The sequence below is a fragment of the Diaporthe citri genome (genome assembly GCF_014595645.1).
Source record: "Diaporthe citri strain NFHF-8-4 chromosome Unknown scaffold_5, whole genome shotgun sequence".
Taxonomy (NCBI): Eukaryota; Fungi; Ascomycota; class Sordariomycetes; order Diaporthales; family Diaporthaceae; genus Diaporthe; species Diaporthe citri.
In genome coordinates, this window is record NW_025064850.1 from 5,158,072 (window position 1) to 5,175,219 (window position 17,148).

At 54.3% G+C, this 17,148-nt stretch overlaps 7 protein-coding genes across 7 annotated transcripts; 5 read left to right on the forward strand and 2 right to left on the reverse strand.

Moving 5' to 3' along the window:
* Positions 1 to 208: 208 nt before the first annotated feature.
* Positions 209 to 1,915, forward strand: INS49_011942 (uncharacterized protein; the record flags this gene model as incomplete). Its single annotated transcript, XM_043172650.1, has 7 exons — positions 209 to 310; positions 365 to 526; positions 675 to 921; positions 981 to 1,131; positions 1,180 to 1,358; positions 1,408 to 1,471; positions 1,522 to 1,915. 7 exons carry the CDS (start codon positions 209 to 211, stop codon positions 1,913 to 1,915), a joined length of 1,299 nt encoding a protein of 432 aa, XP_043024395.1.
* A 28-nt stretch (positions 1,916 to 1,943) lies between these two features.
* Positions 1,944 to 3,383, reverse strand: INS49_011943 (uncharacterized protein; the record flags this gene model as incomplete). Its single annotated transcript, XM_043172651.1, has 1 exon — positions 1,944 to 3,383. One exon carries the CDS (start codon positions 3,381 to 3,383, stop codon positions 1,944 to 1,946), a length of 1,440 nt encoding a protein of 479 aa, XP_043024396.1.
* Positions 3,384 to 4,594: 1,211 nt separating this feature from the next.
* On the forward strand, positions 4,595 to 8,624 carry INS49_011944 (uncharacterized protein; the record flags this gene model as incomplete). Its single annotated transcript, XM_043172652.1, has 8 exons — positions 4,595 to 4,669; positions 4,730 to 5,646; positions 5,710 to 5,839; positions 7,267 to 7,430; positions 7,497 to 7,738; positions 7,775 to 8,122; positions 8,178 to 8,262; positions 8,477 to 8,624. 8 exons carry the CDS (start codon positions 4,595 to 4,597, stop codon positions 8,622 to 8,624), a joined length of 2,109 nt encoding a protein of 702 aa, XP_043024397.1.
* A 760-nt stretch (positions 8,625 to 9,384) lies between these two features.
* On the forward strand, positions 9,385 to 11,250 carry INS49_011945 (uncharacterized protein; the record flags this gene model as incomplete). The annotated part of the gene is made up of 5 exons (XM_043172653.1): positions 9,385 to 9,487; positions 9,544 to 10,270; positions 10,328 to 10,474; positions 10,535 to 11,143; positions 11,229 to 11,250. The coding sequence occupies 5 exons, from the start codon at positions 9,385 to 9,387 to the stop codon at positions 11,248 to 11,250; spliced, it is 1,608 nt and encodes a 535-aa protein (XP_043024398.1).
* Positions 11,251 to 11,755: 505 nt separating this feature from the next.
* Positions 11,756 to 12,550, forward strand: INS49_011946 (uncharacterized protein; the record flags this gene model as incomplete). The annotated part of the gene is made up of 2 exons (XM_043172654.1): positions 11,756 to 12,354; positions 12,424 to 12,550. The coding sequence occupies 2 exons, from the start codon at positions 11,756 to 11,758 to the stop codon at positions 12,548 to 12,550; spliced, it is 726 nt and encodes a 241-aa protein (XP_043024399.1).
* Positions 12,551 to 14,576: 2,026 nt separating this feature from the next.
* On the reverse strand, positions 14,577 to 15,468 carry INS49_011947 (uncharacterized protein; the record flags this gene model as incomplete). Its single annotated transcript, XM_043172655.1, has 3 exons — positions 14,577 to 14,973; positions 15,065 to 15,192; positions 15,274 to 15,468. The coding sequence occupies 3 exons, from the start codon at positions 15,466 to 15,468 to the stop codon at positions 14,577 to 14,579; spliced, it is 720 nt and encodes a 239-aa protein (XP_043024400.1).
* Positions 15,469 to 16,330: 862 nt separating this feature from the next.
* INS49_011948 (uncharacterized protein) lies at positions 16,331 to 16,881 on the forward strand (the record flags this gene model as incomplete). Its single annotated transcript, XM_043172656.1, has 4 exons — positions 16,331 to 16,341; positions 16,417 to 16,592; positions 16,688 to 16,767; positions 16,822 to 16,881. The coding sequence occupies 4 exons, from the start codon at positions 16,331 to 16,333 to the stop codon at positions 16,879 to 16,881; spliced, it is 327 nt and encodes a 108-aa protein (XP_043024401.1).
* Positions 16,882 to 17,148: the final 267 nt, after the last annotated feature.

Consider the following 17,148-nt stretch of genomic DNA (forward strand, 5'->3'; position numbering starts at 1 on the left):
CCCGCGGTAAGGTTTGCTAGCTTGCTGCCGAGAGATGCGCTCCGGTCGGGCCAATGCGTAAAATGCGGAACATGCAGGAAAGGGTATCGTGATTGGTCGAAGGAGGGAGCTGTCCTCTTGATACTTTGGGCGCGTCCTTCGAGCAGGTGTGATGACTGTAAGAAGCTTACTCTAGATAACAGGAGGAGACTCCCCGCCGGTGCCAAATATGGACACAGCTCGGGTAACGCAGAGCTCTGTGTCCCAGAAGAACCAGGAGGTCGTAGACCTCTACGACAATTATGTAGCCGGGGGCTTTGCCCCATACCCGGTATGTCTTCCCCGAGGCCACACCTTGCCAAACTAACGCCGATACACTGGTCAGATAGCCCTCGTCAGGGCCCAAGGGTCCAAAGCATGGGACGTCGACGGGAAGGAGTACATTGACTTTCTCTCCATGTACTCAGTTACGAATTTCGGCCATAGCCATCCCAAGATCGTCGCCGCCGCTACAGAGGCCGCGTTCGGATGCGCGGTGGTGAACATGGTAAGTAGCACTCCCGCCCCTATCCGTACCTTTGATACCCAGCAGCCCTTGAATCTCGTCCATCACACCACTCTCATTGGACCGTGCTTGTTGAATTCGTCGAATCAAGTTCCAACGGAAACCTGCTGATCGATGACTGACATGGAAGCCTTTCCACAACCCATACTATGGACAGCTGGCAAAGCGACTCCATGATCTGTTCGGTTACGACAAGTTCGTGGCTCTGACAAGCGGCGCAGAGGCCGCAGATGCTGCTGTCAAGATTGCTAGGAAGTGGGGATATTTGCGAAAGCGGATTCCCGAGGGTGAGGCCTGGGTGCTGACGGCTGGCCGTTGTTACCACGGCGTGACCCTGAGCACGGTGGCGATGAGGAGTGAGCATCAGAAAAGTCCTCGTGAGTCCGGTGAAGGCTTGGGTGACCTTGGGAGGAAGGTGTCTGACGATTGCCACCAGTCTTTGGGCCATTGATGCCAAAAGTCGGTCCGATATCGCCAGCTGGAAGAGAAATACGCTTTGGTAACATTGACGACGTCCGAGACGCCTTCGAGGTGGATGGTGAGAGGATCGCCGGTTTCATGGTGGAACCTATTCAGGGCTCGGCGGGGTGAGATATCCGAATAAAAATAGGTGGAGGCTTGGCTGACTGGAGCAGCGTCATCGTGCCACCCTCCGGTTACCTGAAGGAAATTGAGCAGCTGTGTAGGAAGCACAACGTTCTTTTCATTGCTGATGAGGTACAGTGCGGCCTTGGAAGGTCCGGTGCGAACCTGGCACATCACAGATACGGTGTCCGTCCTGATCTGGTAGTCGTGGCGAAAGCTTTGGCAGGAGGTATGACGCCCTTCGACCCATTCTGGATGACTCTCTCTAATTTATCTAGGCATGTATCCACTTTCAGGAGTGATAGGGGATAAGCGCATTATGGACCTGCTGGACCCTTATGAGTACGTAAGTAGGCACTCGGGAGTCGAAACACGGCTAACAGTCCAACTAGGATTGGATCAACCATGGCAGCAACCCCAATAGCATGTTCATCGGCGTTGGCGGCTCTCGATGTGCTCGTCGATGAAGACCTGGCCGGAAAAGCGAACCGCATGGGGGAGCTGCTCATATCGACATTGAAAACAGCGAACCCACCACACGTGGCCGGGTATATGGGTGCTGGCTTATTTTGGGCTTTGATCCTGGACAAATCAACCAGAGTCACACCAAGGAGACTGGCATCTTTGGCAGGACAGAGAGGTCTTCTCACCGGGGCGGCGGGACCAGACAGAATTCGGATATGCCCCCCTCTCACGATATCGGTGGAAGAGATGCTCAGAGGTGCGGATATCCTGATTGGAGCGCTGAGAGACGTGGAAAGCGCTGGACCATTGCCAGCAGAGTAGATTCCTGGCTGTGAATCAGGGAGCCAATCTAAGTCGATGCCCACGGAGTATCCTTCGTAAACACAGGTGACACGTCCTGCAGGAAATTCCAATCCGCATCCCAGTTAAACTCCTCAAGCCCACCGAGAGCACTGCTATCCAGCAAGGGAGCAGGTACCTCAGGCTCGGCCGCCAGCGACTCCGATGACTCCGCTGCACTCCAAGACGGAGGACCCTCAGGAAAGAGGAGCTTCCGCAGCTTCTCTGTCGTCTCGGCCTCCGAGACCTTGTGCGGAGACACAATGCCGGCCATGATCCTGACCCTGAACGCAACGGTAACCTCATCCACTATCGGCATGAGATATTTCGAGCAGAGGGCAGCGTCATCCCACGACTCTCCGACCTTGGTCAGGAGCACCAAGCAGTCCGGTATGGTGACCGCGAGGATCTGTCGGGCTTCTTGCCTGGCTGGTACGTAGTCTCGTAAGGCCCAACAAGCCTCCAGCATCACGATTGCTGCCTCGTAGAGGATGTGTACGGCGTGCCAGGGATAGAACAGACGCCGGCGCCTCGTCTGCTGCTGATAGTCATCCACCAGCGCTGAGCAGGCAGCGAAGCAGGTGCGGCGGTCTTCAGGCGTCCTGACCTCCAGGCGCGGCGTGGGGCGGTAGACGCGGGACTTGACAGACGAGTGCTGGACCATCCTGAACTCGAACATCTGGTACTTCGAGAAGCCCTCTGCCGTCTCGAGCCACTCGTCTAGACGGTTTGTGATACTCCTGATCCAAACATCGAGGTCTGCATGCTCGACCAGAGCTTTGGGGTCCTGGAGGTACAAGACGCGGTATATCTCCGTTTCCATCGCTCGTAGGCGGTAGAGGTGAGTCGCGGACGACTGCCTTTTGGTGTCATCGTTGTTGATGGCATTAAAATTTGGGATATGTAGAGAAGCAGTGACACACTCCTCAGGGAAGGTGAGAGGCAGCCTGAGCAGAGTGCAAAGCGACCTCTCCATGCCGTAAAGAACCCAGAAGAGCTGACCGTGTGAGGCCAAGTCTGGAGACCGCTTGTGAAGGCCGAGTTCGAGGGCCAGTCTGACACCATTCGAGATGCAGGCCCAATTATCGACCTTCCCTGGACTCATGTGGGCATAGTGAGCAAGGAGAAGTGAGATTTGAAGCTTTTGGACTTCGGTGGCCCCAAGGACGAGCCGGAGGTGCTGCAGTGAGATGGCAAAAAAGGCGTCAGAGGCCGTTCGGGCTTGGGTCTCGTTCTTCCAGGTCAGTGTGATGGATGAAATGGCGAGCGAAACGAAGGCAACGAAGTAGTCGAAGTGGGACAGGCCAGACTCAGGGGGTATTCCCAAAGTCAGGGCGGCATCTGTGTCTCCTCCGTGGACGGCAAACACACGCGAGAAGACCTGGCGCAGCCACTGTTCTTGCACGCACGGGTATTGTGGCAGGTGGATGTTCGTATAGTTCCAAATCATCTGATCCAGGGCAGCCGGTGGGATTTGTCCAAGATTTGTAGATATCGATGGTCCATCGCGAGGCGGCGTGCGAACCTGACGGGCATGTGAAGGTGGTTGTGACACGTCGGGCTTTATCCTTGATATTAACAGCGGAGGACAGCTGGGACGAAGGAAGAAGGCTGGTGAGAGGGAGGAGAGAAAAAATGGCGTGGCCGATGGGCTGTCTGCTGCCAGCGTAGCATGGGCAAGCCTCGAGACCAATGCAACGGCCACGCTGTTGGGTGAGTGCTGAAGACCCGCTGCCTCACGCTCCAGCTGAGCGACGTGGGTTTCAAGAGCCCGTACAAGACTTGAATCCCAAGTCAGCAGTCTGGATATGACGACCTGGACCGAGGGGAAACTCACCTCCTGGGTAGCTCTTCACCCCCTGAACCATACCCTCTGCATAGAGCGCCAGCTTTGGTACAAGCTCCACAGGACGGCCATGCGGAATCACACTATGGTCATGGTGGGTGGTGTCAGCGCATGTCTTGGATAGGATAGGATGCAGCTCAGATGAAGTCGGATTATGATCCGGGGGACTCGAAGAGCCGCATGTGGAGCTGAGGTGGCGACTCAGATCTCACGTGGCTATGGGCCACGATGGCAGGAAGGGGGTCTCTCGTGTAGCTGCGCATACCTTTGTCTTCCTCTTCTTGCATCTCGCGCAAACCTTGGAAGAATGCCGACCCGAGGCTGCCAGCTGGATGTCTGGTATGCTGTCCATCCTATCACTCCTGTCTAGGAAGCTGACTTTCTGGACCGTGCCAGCCTCTGTCGCAGATGAGCCGGAGACGACGAGCTTGAGGATCACATGCAGTGATTGAGGACGGAGCCGTTGGACGATCCGATCCCCCAGGTTCCTCCCGCCCGCAGACGCCCCTGGGCTGTCGTCGTATTGGAGCTTGGACAGGGTTTGCCCTGGCACGGCCTCGAGTCATTCTCAACGCCAAACCTAGCAGCCGGCCTGGCCTTGGCTATGTAACCTCCAGGACCAACCTTACTGTACCAGCCGGGTAGGCTGGCAGGGGCAAGGGGGCAGCTCGTACGGGCATCACCGCACAAAACATGCAGATTTGAACGGCGATGTCCTCTCCTCTGCACCTGGATCACACACTGGCGCCCAAGGTTCGGGATCTGATCGCATCTGCCGTTCCCCGGGTCCCTTAGTCACAGATCATGCTTAAGACATGTACCCGATGCCGGACCAGGCGTATCAAGGCAAGTCCTCTGGTTGTTACCCCGTTCGGGCCGCAGATGCGGCTGTGACTTGAGGCGTGGATGCCGTGCCATACCCGGTCGGTGTGTTGACTTGACATACCCAGTGTGATGCCCGCCTACCAGCATGCCAAAATTGTCATAAATCCGGCCTCTCATGCTCCTTCTACGACGACGTGCTGCAGCAAGATGTTCCGAGGAGCCACATCAAGAGCCTCTATGACCGCATCGAAGAGCTGAAGGCCGTCGTTGCCGTCCACCACACGCACGCTCAGCAGGCAGACAACACCACTTCAGACCCGGCGGATCCGGGTGCTGCATTCCAATTCGTCTTGCGCTCCCGGAATGGCACCCTTTTCCTGGAACAGTCCCCTCCAGTTATCATCGGCGATGCCACGGTGCGCAAGCTGCTCGACCAGGGTGTCAAGATCGAGTCACCGCTCCTGCCCCCCGGGAATATCAATCCCGAAGAAGAGGGCATCAACGTTGTCGCAGCGTCCAGGCTCGACAGGGCGTCAGTGTCACCAAGCACGGTCCGTCTGTTACTGGCCCACTATGTGCGCTGCATCGAGCCAGCCCTACCCGCCAGCGTCACCCTACCTGATGAGAACGAGGCGAGTCTCAAGCAGATGGGAGAAGCAGACAGGTGCTGCGTCCTCCTAGCCTGCGCAATTGCTGCAACTCACAAGAGCTACTACGCGCCGGCGTGGAAGATCGTGGCCACCACCTGCCGTGAGTGGGGCGGCGAGCTGGCCGCTCAGTCTGTGACGGGGCCGAATGATCATACCGTCGTCATCTTGCTGCTGCTCATCATATACGAGCTCGCGGATCCGGAGAGAGGTCTTATATGGGAGCTTTTAAGCTTTGCAACCAGGTCCTGCCTGGAGCTCGGCTGGCATCGCATGGATGAGCAGGCCTCCGTCCACCCATTGCCGGGGCCCACAATACCGGCCACACCTCAATTAAGGCGACTGCCGCTAGAAACCAAGAAGCGGACGTTGTCTGTGCTGATCTATATTGAAAGGTGAGACTTTCGCCCAAGCCCCTGTTATTTTGAGGCGTGTATATGCTGACAGAACTGCCTCAGAATGATGAATATTTTGGTTCATCGAACAAGCGTGCTTAGCGGTAGCATTCCCTGGAATCAAACCGAGAGCGACGTGGCGTACAATTACTGCATCAAGATCATGCAGCAGCTGTTCGGGCCCTCGGCCTCTGTCAGTGTATCATCATCGCATTGCCCGCTGCGTGCCTCACTGCCCCACGCTGTCGAGACTCTCCAGTTGATGCCGTCGTCAGAAATATTGACCCACTTGGGCTGGATCCTTCTGCAGCCGGCTCTTGTGAATCACCCACCATGTGGAATCTGCTCCTCGTTTGCAACAACAGCTCGGTCAAAGAATTTCCCATCTCTTCAGGCAAGAATCTTGTCAGAGGCAGCGTGTCTGGTCGATGCAGCACACTCAGTCGTGGTGTCTCGGGACGTTTTCATCCCTCCAATCTTCGCCACTTGTCGAGCTTTTGCCGGCGGGTGCGTGCTTGTGACGGGGCTTTCCTGCCTCTGGCCTACAGCAGAGATGTATTCGACATATCTTCTGAAGTGCTCGGAAGTGCTCGCTTTCACCTTGCCGTTGTGGAGGGGCGGCAAGGATTATTACGATGTCTGGCGCCAGATATCGCGGGCAGTCTGACAGACATGGGTCGGCAGCTCTGGGTGATGAGCCGAAGTTGCTGCAGTCGATCAATCACATTACACCATATTCTGCCCGCTTCCACGGTCTTAAACCAAACACCGAGCTCATACTGAGGAAGGGAGTGTCAGCGTTACTTCCTTGTTACCGCGAAACTGCGGGTCTCGGGTTCCGGCGGTTGGGGCAATGGATCCGGCGGGCAATGCCGAAGCCAGGTTTAGGAGGCGAAATGGTGTGCCTCCCAATCATCTTAGCACATCCAGTTCCCTTTACTTTACTGCAGGGGGAGAGCTTATGAGTTGAGAAAGATCAGCTTGTGTGTTGCAGCGCGGATATTAAAGCCTAGTGCTCAAGACTCTCGGCTTCGTCCTGTCCACGCGCCATCGCCACCATCACCATGGCAGATTTCCCTGCCCCGGCCGTGACGCCGATAATGGTATATATTTCTGTGATACTTCTCACATCAGCATTCATCTACTTGCGTTTCTTCTATGCCGACTTTGCTCCCTTTTCGAGTGTTCCGGAAATCCCAGGCGCCTCTCTCTTGCACGGGCACCTCTATATGCTAGGACAGGACCATGCGACCACAGCGGAGAAATGGTCGCAGGACTATGGCTGGCCAATTTATCAGGCCAGGCTCGGCAACAGGCGGGTGATTTTCCTCAACGGTTTCGAGGTCGCGAGAGAGTGGTTGGTCACCCGGCAGAGCCACACCATCGACAGGCCTTCTTTGTACACCTTCCACAATCTTGTTTCCAAGACGTCCGGTAGGCCTGAGAGAAGTTCATGTAATGGGCTCCGGAGCTAACTCAGATCTAGCCTCCACCATTGGCAGCAATCCTTGGAATGAGCGCACCAGAAAACAACGTCGTGTTGTAGGCTCGTTGACAACGTCTCCGGCAATCAAAAGACTTGCCGGAATGCTGGATCTGGAGACCTCACGAATGGTCGAGGGACTCTTCGAGGCGAGCAAAGGAGGCAAATCAGTATCGCCCCACATTTACCAGAAGCGGCTGGCGCTCAATTTCGTTCTGATGTTCTGTTACGGGAGACGCTTCGAAGACATTGCTGACCCGCTCCTACACCGTATCCTGGGTGATGCCAAAATCATATCAAGGTGTGCAGGTCCACTTCAAACCACTTCTTGGCCGAGCGCTGACATAGTGCATTCACGCATGTGCAGTTTCCGATCTACGAATTCCAATGCACAGGATTACATCCCATATCTCAGATCTTATTTCTTCCGAGACGAGGCCCGCTCCTCCGTTGCGAATCAAGTTCGAGGCCGCAGAGACCAGTGGCTTGCCACACTGCTCGAGGAAGTTAAAGAAAGCATTGCGGCAGAAGGCAACAAGAATTGTGTCGCCTCAGGCTTGCTCACGGATACACAGGAGAATCTGACAAAAGGCAAGTATCTTGCTGCAAGTAAGGTATTGCAAATGCTGACAGGCGCCCTTCCAGATGACGTTCGCACAATCCTAGGCGGTCTGATGTCCGGTGGCTTCGAGACAATACTAGCCACAGCGATTGCTGGCATCGCCTACCTGGCCAGCCCTGCAGGCCAAGCCGCACAAGAGAAAGCTTATTTGGAGTTGATTGATGCCTCAGGTGATGCTGAAGCCGCATTCAAGGAAGCTGTAGAGGGGGAAAAGTCCCCGTACTTGGCGGCATTTGTACGCGAGACCCTCCGGTACTATCCTCCACTTCACATCCTACCACCTCGACAAACATACCAGGAATTCGAATGGGAGGGTGCAAAAATACCGAAGGGTGTCATGATTCTCGCGAACGCGCAGGCAATAAACCACGGTACGCGCAATCCTGTATGCCTCCCACTGGCTCTCCTCGGTGCTGACATTCGCAGACCCGGCAATCTATGGCCCAGACGCCCACATCTTCCGGCCGGAGAGATGGACTGATCCGGAGCTGGCTGATAAAGTGCCTGCACCGTACCATTTCTCATACGGAGCTGGATCACGGGGCTGCACAGCAATCGCCTTTTCGAATCGAATCCTTTATGCCATTTTCGCACGCCTGATTTTATCATTCAAAACCAAGCAAAGCGAGACCAAGCCTCCTTGTTTGCATTATATAGATTGTATGTACAGTATTACCCGCAAGTTTCACATTACGTATCATGGACTCGGAGAATGGCTGACATAGTGAAGACAACGAAAATACTACCGCTCAGGCCGCCGTACCTAAAGCTTTTGAAGCGTACTTTGAGGTGAGGGATAGAACGGCTTTTGATGCCTGCTTGAAGCAGTCCGAGAGGAGAACTAGGAATGTTACGAATGGTATGGTCAGATGATCATGCGCTGGTGCGGCCATTAATCCAGATCAGGTGGCAAGACGGCAGGAAGTAATATTAAGGTGTGATAAGGCAAGGCGAGAACGTCCTCAAACAGCGATGCCCAGCATTTCTTATATTTTGTGTCCCTGTGGAGTATCCGTTGCGTTAAAAGACAGCATATGTGGTTGTCTATCTTGTCAATTTCCTTCTTCCAACAATATCGGGATGTTTGAATGTTTGACAGTTTGCATGCAACTCAATTTACACGTAACACGACATGACGCTATGTCTCTCCAAAACGAACCCTGACAGCCAACTCCCGTGGCGCTGGGAATTCTGGGGGATCCTAGTTAGCCAGGAAAGCCTGAACCTTATCAAGCGTTCATCTCCGCCAGTTCCGCCCCCGTCCAAGCGCAGGCGATAACAAGCCCCAACAACGCTGCTAGCATGGGTGGAGATAAGAGCGGCATGCCCAGATCAGCGTGCTGATTGCCGGAAGGTTAAAAAAAAAAAAAAAAACTATTGCGAGCGATTGAGGGGTTATTTCGTGGGCTCAGGGCTCTCCCGACCTCCTTCACCGCCGGCTCTGCGCTTGTGGGCGAACTAGTGGACGAACGACAATTTCTCAATCCATGAGCTACGCTCTGGTACAACAAAATCCACGTGCCGAGCGTCGTGTTGCATCATTGCTTGGCTTGGCTCGGCTTGAGGATTGTCTCCGAGATTGTTTCGTCCAACTCAGCCGCGCCGCCATATTGGAGTGAAAGTGATAGTCATGATGGCGGCCGACGACCGAAAGAGGGCTGCTGCAGATGTGTCCTCGGCGCAGGATTCTGCGGAGGAGAGCCCCGATGCCGTGCTGCACAGTGGGAACATTATTGGTAAGTTTAAGATGGCTTTCTACAGCCAAGAGCAGACTCGCTGATGTCCAGCCTAGATGATGGTCTGCAGCGAGGCCTGAAAAACCGCCATCTCATCATGATATCTTTTGGCGGCGTAGTTGGTGCCAGCATCTGGTATGGCACGGGCTATGCAATAGCCTACAGTGGCCCAGTCGGGGCTCTGATATGTTTCTTCATAATCGGCGTCGACGTCTATTTCGTGATGCAGTCCCTGGGAGAAATGAGCACTCTGTTTCCCATCCAAGGCGCCTTCATCGAGCTGGCCGGGAGATTTGTCGACCCTTCACTTGCATTTTCTCTGGGCTGGAATTACTTTTACCTGTGGGTCACTAACGTCGCCGGCGACTTCAACGCAAGCTCGATAATAATGGGATATTGGACCGACAAGGTACCAACCTATGGCTGGATTCTTATATGGTTTGCGTTTTATCAGGTGACTTCACTGCTCGGGGTTGTTGTGTGGGGAGAGATGGAGTTCTATTTCGCATGCTGGAAGCTTTTTTGCATCCTGGGAGGGTTCCTCTGCGCCATTCTGCTGAACACTGGCGCCATTGGCGGCGAGTATATAGGATTCCGGTTCTGGAGAGACCCGGGTCCTATTGCCAACGGTATCGATGGGTTTGGACAGTGTTTCCTGCTTGCAGCGGTCTACTATTGCGGAACGGAGATGCTGGCACTCACGGCCGCGGAGTCTAAAAACCCGACGAGAGACTTACCAAAGGCTATCAAGCAGACGTTCTGGAGAGTCTTGATCATATTCATGTCAGTCAACTCATCAAATGGTTTCTCTGGAGTCTTGTAACTCACTGACTGTCACAGGGGCCTGGTCTTTTTCGCAGGTATTATCGTGCCGTCGGACAGCCCTGACCTCCTCACAGCTGCCACCAGATCCGGGAAGTCACCTTGGACCATCGCTTTTGCAAATGCCGGAGCGCCTCAAGTGGGGAATGTGGTTAATGTTGTAATGTACGCAACTTCCTTCCTCTTCATAGGCCACAGTCCTCCTCTAACGTTGCCACTGTTCAGGATCACCGCTCAACTATCTTCGATGAACTCAGCGCTTTACGTAGCATCTCGAAGTTTGGTCTCTCTAGCCAAAGCAGGCCGCGCACCAAAGTTCTTCGCCAAGACCACGAAGAATGGGACGCCAGCAAACGCCCTCATCTTTTCAAATGTTCTCGGCCTCGTCTCCATGCTCAACTACAAGGCAGGCCCGGGCAAAGTCTTCAGCTACCTCACGAGTATCAGCGGATCGGCTACTTACATCGCATGGGCCGTCATAGGCGTGACCCACGTGCGGTTTCGCAAAGGCTGGATCGCGCAGGGAAACCGGGTTGAGGATCTGCCGTTTCGCGCCCTGTGGTATCCCTACGGCACCATTTTTGTCATCGCGATTAACACTCTGCTTGTTTTTATTGCAGGCTACAGTGTTTTCATTGGGCATTTCGATGCCGTCGGCTTCGTCATCAACTACATTGTCATTGCGGTCTTTGTCGTCTTATTCTGCGGTTGGAAGATCCTGAAGCGGACGAAAGTCGTGCCACTCATGGAAATGGACCTGACAACCGGCAGGAGGCAGATCCCAAGGACTGTGGAAAGCAGTGATGTCGACTTGGAGAAGAGGGTAATTCCCTGGTATATTAAGACCAAGCGCTTTATATTTAGCTAGAACTCGCTGTGTCTTGGTCCTCATTTAAGCTGATCGAAATCACATTGCGAGGGACATCGTGAAAGACGCCTAATCATGGACCCTCACTCTAGTTAGTGTGATTTTGATGTTGCGTGCATATTTGTGTGGTACCTCCACGCCTAGAACTTGAAGCTGATACTCCTTGCCCTGGCGCTTGCGCCAGCATTTGAAAATGAAATGGGTAGCCCGCTTCGAAACCTCCGAGATTAAGTCATCAATCGAAAAGTAATGCAGTTTACAAGCGGCCTGTATCGCCTATCAAGGGATGCCAATGGACATCCTATCTCGCACTGCAAAGTTGCCGGGGCCGGCCCGTGCAGTGGAGACGGACCGGGAACTGGGCCGGCGAGTCACGACGACATCCGGCGCACATGTTTGCAACCTTATTTCGGACAGCTCAGAAGCTTGAAATCCTCTACATACAAACCCCACACTCAACATCTGTCTCAGCAATATCAGCACAACGACCACATTGAGACCAAGGGAAAAGATCGCCACACTCATCCACACTACTCTCCAGCCTTTAACTTTTCTCAAACGGCCGATCCGCAATAACTATGGCGAGTGGCGGCAAGCACGTCGTCTTCGACATTGTCGGGACATGCGTCGGGTACGAGGCCTTCTTCGACATCCTGGACGCCCGCATCGGCGACCGCCTCCGCGCCCACGGCATCAGCGCCAAGATCTTCGGCTTCTCGTGGATGGAGTGCGCGGAGCGCGAGTTCACCTTCCTCGACCTCTCGGGCCGCTACAAGCCCTTCTTCCCCATCTTCAGGCCGCTCTTCTTCCGCGTGCTGGGCCAGGTGGGCATCCCCAGGCCGAGGGAGCTCTTCAGCGAGGAGGACGCCGAGGTGTGCGCCGAGGGGTACAAGGCGCTCAAGGCGAGGCCCGGCGTGCAGGAGGCTTGGCAGAAGCTGAGGGACGCGGGGTTTACCGTCTGGGCCCTTACGACGGGCGACAAGGCGAGGGTGAAGGGCTACCTGGCTGGCGCGGGCCTGCACTGTCCCGACGAGAATTTCTTCACGTGCGATGGGCTGGATGTCAGGAAGCCCGTGCCCCAGGCTTACCAGTTCGTGTTGAACCAGTTCAAGGGCGCTGAGGAGACGTGGTTTGCCGCCGCGCACATGTGGGACGCGTCAGGAGCAAAGGCGAATGGGTGAGTAACGTCCAACCCGTGACGAAGCCCTACGAAGTGTTCTAGGAAGCTGACAGACTCGCCTATCAGATTCAAGGCTGCCTGGTGCTCCGTCTGGGAGATCGAGCCGGTGCCGGAGGTATTTGGTGCGGTCGACGTGGTTTCAGACAGCTTGGTTGAGATGGCAGAGAAGATCATGGAGGCGTCCAAGAAATGAGAGAAGTCGATGTATTCACCGCACTCAATGGATCAGGCTGCTACGGGACCCAAGATAAAGGGAGTGGCCAATATCTTGACTCCATGTACGTAGCTGCAAGGACCACACCTCGTCTCGGGGTTCCCAGCTCAGACCAGGTCTTGAAATATATCAAAAGCTAATTGCCCACATTATGCGGAGATTGGAATGGAAGGTTGCCGCCTAGGCCGGTCCACGAACAGCCTGTCTTTGACTTCGATGGGGCTCCTGACCAGCTGATGTCTCGCATCCCGATGAATTTCTGATGGGTGAGCGTTTCGTGAACAACATCATTGTGCTGGCTCAGCTGCAAATTTTGGGCATGCATCCGTTTCCAATCTTGCGTGGCAGATTTCCTCATAATACAAGCACTGCACACATAAAACAATATGCAGATCCAACGGATCCAAACCAGATCTCAAACGATTGAATCGCTTGCAAATATCACGCGTCTGATATTCTTGGCCACGACATATGCACTTGATGGGGACTGTCGCCTGGAATTCTCTTAGCTCAAAGTTCTTAAATCAAGGGCTCATACCTGAGTTATAATCTAAAGTTGCGACGCATTACCTTGAACTGAACCACAGACTGATGGTTGAAATGTTGCAATTCGCTCATAGACGGCACCGCTACGAGGTCGAAAACATCTCCAGGCTTCGTGCAAGTACACAGCTTCGATCGAAGGCGTCAATACCTGGTCAGGGCCATTCGACATCTAATTAGTGTTGTCCACCAGGAGCGTCGATGGGAAATCTCGCCTCATCCGCACATCATTGTACCGGATGCGGTAGATTGAACAAAACAAGTGGAAGCCTTCATTGTCTCAGCGGACCAGGGTAGCTAGTAGTCATGATGTATGAGGGATTTTCACAGAAACCTCTCTCGCGGAGCAATCATCCCATGACCTCTGCCCTGTGCGAGTCTGACACACTTGGCCGGACATTCTCGCCCGGCCGTTGAACAAGCGGTCCGGCCTGAGTACCTGATGACGGGAATGATCAGCTCATAGAACCGGCGGTGAAAAAGCCGTTGCAGCGGTAATTAGGACACCCGCGCGGCCCTTGTGGGGTCACTGTTGTGGAACGAGAATGCCGTGGGACTTGAGACGTATTGCTGATGCGTACATACGGCAATAGGCCGTGTCGTATGCGGATCCGACCGTGGCGTCCGCAAAGCACCGAAAGGATTGATGGACAGGTTATTGTTGCAAGTCTTGACGGAGAAATATCTGAAGTTGAGAGACGTGAGGCGAGTAAATTGATGCCCAAACAGTTGTGGCATGAAAGAGACAACATTGAGCCGCAGAAGGCAACGAGGGTCGGCATCGGTCAAAGAAACGGTGACTGAGAAATTCAATCCGCCACAACTTCCGTACACCCGATGAGCGGAACCGTTAGAGTCTTAATATGCACGAAGTAAGCCGAGCCGCAAATATGTTGGCACACGATGTAAACCGCATTTCTTGCCGATGTTTAATTTATTTCCCCACAATATCACTACTGTTCATGAAGCGGTCTCGTCCCTTGCTCTTGGCGCAGGGGCCTCGGCCGCATTCCATGCAGCCACTGCTACTTGCTTCTTCCTGAAGGATTGTCACGAGAAGGCTCTTGTGGGAGCCATGCGAGCCATGGCCTTACTGGACCCCCATTGTTGGTCCCAGGCAGCCTCTGGCCTAGACCTTCTTATCCGAGGCTTGAGTCTATACACATCGTACATTGCCCCTCCTCATGGGGCCGGTTCGGCGAAAGTGATACGAAGGGTGAGAACGAATTAGGCTTGCAGAACATTCCGCAAGACGATCAAACGCCAAATATGCCTATACATACATTCCAGAAGGTTACATTGTGGCTTAAAATTGCTGCAGGATCGACGTGGGGCGGCCTCTGCCACGTGCCAGTCCTTTGGCGAAGACACCGTGTCCTTCACATGCAGTTCGCAGCATCCTGTGCCCATCGAAGGTGGACCTGGGAATTCAGAGTGCCTGGATGGAGGAGTTGGGGCACTTTCAATCAACCTCTGGCGATTCCAGCTTCACCGACTTCAGAGGTGTCTCTATATCCTCTTGCTCATCTTCCTTCTTACAGTCCCCATTGGCCTCGGGCTCGGGCTCGGGCTCGGGCTCGGGCATTAAAGGTTTGGGTACCCTCGTCTCAATCCGCTGCAGCTCAACTTCCAGTAGAGGAGTGCCTTCAGGAATCTTTGACTGCAGCCGGTTATTCTCGACATCAAAGTACAGGGCCCAAAAATTCCCTTCTTCGACAGCAATAAACCCCTCCCATCCACCGAGTGTCAGTCTTCGGTCCTGCCTTGTGCAGTCGAACGGGGCTTTGAAGTTTGGCTCAGCCCAGTCTCGTGTACCAAACTTGACCTCGTAAGTCTGGCGATCTATGTAGATCCAGTTCCTGACGGAGGCAGTCAGCGATGTCTATCTATGCTAAAGTGACCGTTTTGGGAAGATGTGAGCCACAATTCCATGTAGTCAGGATTGCTTACATGATAGGGGGGTCATCCATTATTGTGGAGACAAGACCTTCATGCTGAGTCTCTGGGAACGGGAGGAAATATCCCGCAAAGCGATGACCGAAAGGAATGTCGTACTCTGTTCCTGTATCGATATAGAGCTGGAAGTAATATCTGGGTCAACTGCCGGCCGAAGCTGGGCACCTCAGGCGACCACAAAAGCTGGGAGAAGGGGTACAAACCTTGTCCCCTGAGAGAATCACATGTTTTCCTTCAAGCAAGGGACTGTACCGCGAAGACTTTGTACAATGGACAACGAGGTTGTTCTTCCTGCTGCGATGCTCCTGCCTCCGCGCCCTCGCCTGGGTCTGCCTGATGGCTTCCGCTGCCCCGAAGACCGAGGCAAAGGCGACAATAAACGACACCTGCTGCGACATGCTGCTTTAGCGAGCGGAAGCACCCCACACTAGCGGGTGTTCCTTCTGGGCGTGGAGGACGTCGCAGCTCGAGGGCGCGTCTTATGTGAAGTGCGTCCGCCTGGACTGCCGGAGCCCAGATTGACTCGAGCCACCAGAGTGACACAGCACAAGCCATCGTTCGATGTCTCCGTCCGAGGCGCCCTTGTGTGACGTGTTTAGCCCAATCGGTACGTTGAACGTGGAATGTGAAGCATAAAGGCAGATCCCCGCAGGGTGTGCATCCCAGGCGCCAAATTACGTCCCGACGGGGATGAACCGGGCAGATCGCTGCTGTGTATCAGGCTTGGCACCGGGCTGCAGCACCGTAGTTGCTTTTGTTGGCTGACTCGGCAATCGAGACTACTCTAGCACTTGCGTGTAGCTTGGTGCCGACGGTGCTTCCCATCAGCCCTCGCATGAAAAACATTCGATGTGTTAGATGTGGCTGACTCGAAAGAGTAAACCGCACCTTCGGCGGCCCATCCCGTCGGCCGGAGCGTAGGATCAATTCTCGCGGCTGCCCGACGAGGTGCACGGGTGCGACCCGGGAAGGGATGCAGGTGGCGGGCTCCAGACCTCTCAAGTGCTAACATCTCTCCAAGGCGAGGTGCAAGACTCGACCAAGATGCGATGGAGGACAAGTATAAAGACCAAATGCCTCCTCCCTCAGCATTCGAGGTTAAGCTATCGACCAGGCTTCACAGCACAAGCAGTCGGATTCATTTGAGCCTTGCATCGCCATCGCAACATCTCCATTCCAACATCTCCCCGTTTTCCTCCGCATCCGCCAATCGAAACCATTTCTTTCCAAAGCGTCCAAGGCAGGCCGTTTAGAGAAGCAATGTCTTCCCCGTGAGTATCGCCACGGATGTACTTTTTCCGGTTCAAGCAAGACATCGCCTCCGTCTGACCTACATCGATTCACAGAACCAAGACCACGCCGGCTCCTCCCACAGCTCCCTCGTCGACCTCCTCCTCAGGCGCCCTCAACAACGTCCCGCGCTTTGCTGGACAAAACGATGACAGGGACCGGGACAACAAGCTCACTAGCCACCATCATCTTCCCATGCCGGGCCTCAGCGGTAACCCGAACGGGGCAGTGGGTAAGAAACCTCGCCCCAGACCTTTGGCAACAGATTGGAGCTCCTGGTTCACCCGTGTCTCGAAACGCCAAAGCTTTTACTGATGTATCATCCAGGCAACTTACTTCGTGGGGCTGTGGATTCCAAGGGTGATTTGAAAGATGCCGCCCTCCAGGTTGGGATCAAACTGGACTTGGTATGTTGGCCGATTCCACAAGAGGTTGACTCGGGACACTGATGAGCCATTTAGGAAGCAGAGGTCCACCTTACTGCCCGCGTCCGCGGTGATATCATTGTTGGGCTTTATTAACGGCTCACGCACGAATTTCTTTGACCTCCCTGGTGGCGCTCATGCCGGGATCGGGACAAGTTTGCAGGGTGTGGTTATCAGTCTGGGAGAAATTGCAATTGCTTTCCTGTCACTCACTCTTGACTTTTGCATACATGGTACTCGGGGGTTCACGGTTGGAGCTATCACACTGAAAGTAGCCACATTCATTTAGAATAATAATAGTAAATCTTTTTTTCTTGACGTCTCGCGGTATCGAAAGTGTGGAATGTTCTTCTTGTGATGTTG